At 47.5% G+C, this 535-nt stretch overlaps 1 protein-coding gene across 1 annotated transcript; it reads left to right on the forward strand.

Moving 5' to 3' along the window:
- Positions 1–55: 55 nt before the first annotated feature.
- On the forward strand, positions 56–474 carry LOC107698253 (myosin heavy chain, fast skeletal muscle-like; the record flags this gene model as incomplete). Its single annotated transcript, XM_016499221.1, has 2 exons — positions 56–161; positions 304–474. Coding segments are annotated over 2 exons (277 nt in total), but the record flags the coding sequence as incomplete, so codon positions are not given.
- Between the last annotated feature and the right edge of the window lie 61 nt (positions 475–535).

Genomic DNA, 535 nt, shown 5'->3' on the forward strand with positions numbered 1-535 from the left:
TCCCTCAGCCAAGGTAAACTACTGCTAGCCGTTCCAGCATTGGAGAATGCTGTAGGTCGAGCCCCCTTGAGGCTGATCTGGTCCAGGTTCAAGGTGAGGTGGATGATGCAGTCCAGGAGGCCAGAAATGCAGAGGAGAAGGCCAAGAAGGCCATCACTGATGTGAGTGTTTACATTCTCTTACTCTACTCTAAATCAAACAGTTATTTAACTTTGTTTAGCTGCATGTGGTAACAAAGGGATCCTTCATGGAAGGCATTTCTATCTATATTGATTAATTCATTTGAATTGGCTTATATTTCAGGCTGCCATGATGGCTGAGGAGCTGAAGAAGGAGCAGGACACCAGTGCTCACCTGGAGAGGATGAAGAAGAACATGGAGGTGACTGTCAAAGACCTGCAGCACCGTCTGGATGAGGCTGAGAGTCTGGCCATGAAGGGTAGAAAGAAACAGCTCCAGAAACTGGAGTCCAGGGTAAATTACAGACCACTGCTGCAAAGGTATTGGCTGCACATTGTGCCACTGAACCATATCC

This window comes from Sinocyclocheilus anshuiensis, unplaced genomic scaffold (genome assembly GCF_001515605.1).
Source record: "Sinocyclocheilus anshuiensis isolate Anshui unplaced genomic scaffold, SAMN03320099.WGS_v1.1 scaffold11485, whole genome shotgun sequence".
Lineage (NCBI taxonomy): Eukaryota > Metazoa > Chordata > Actinopteri > Cypriniformes > Cyprinidae > Sinocyclocheilus > Sinocyclocheilus anshuiensis.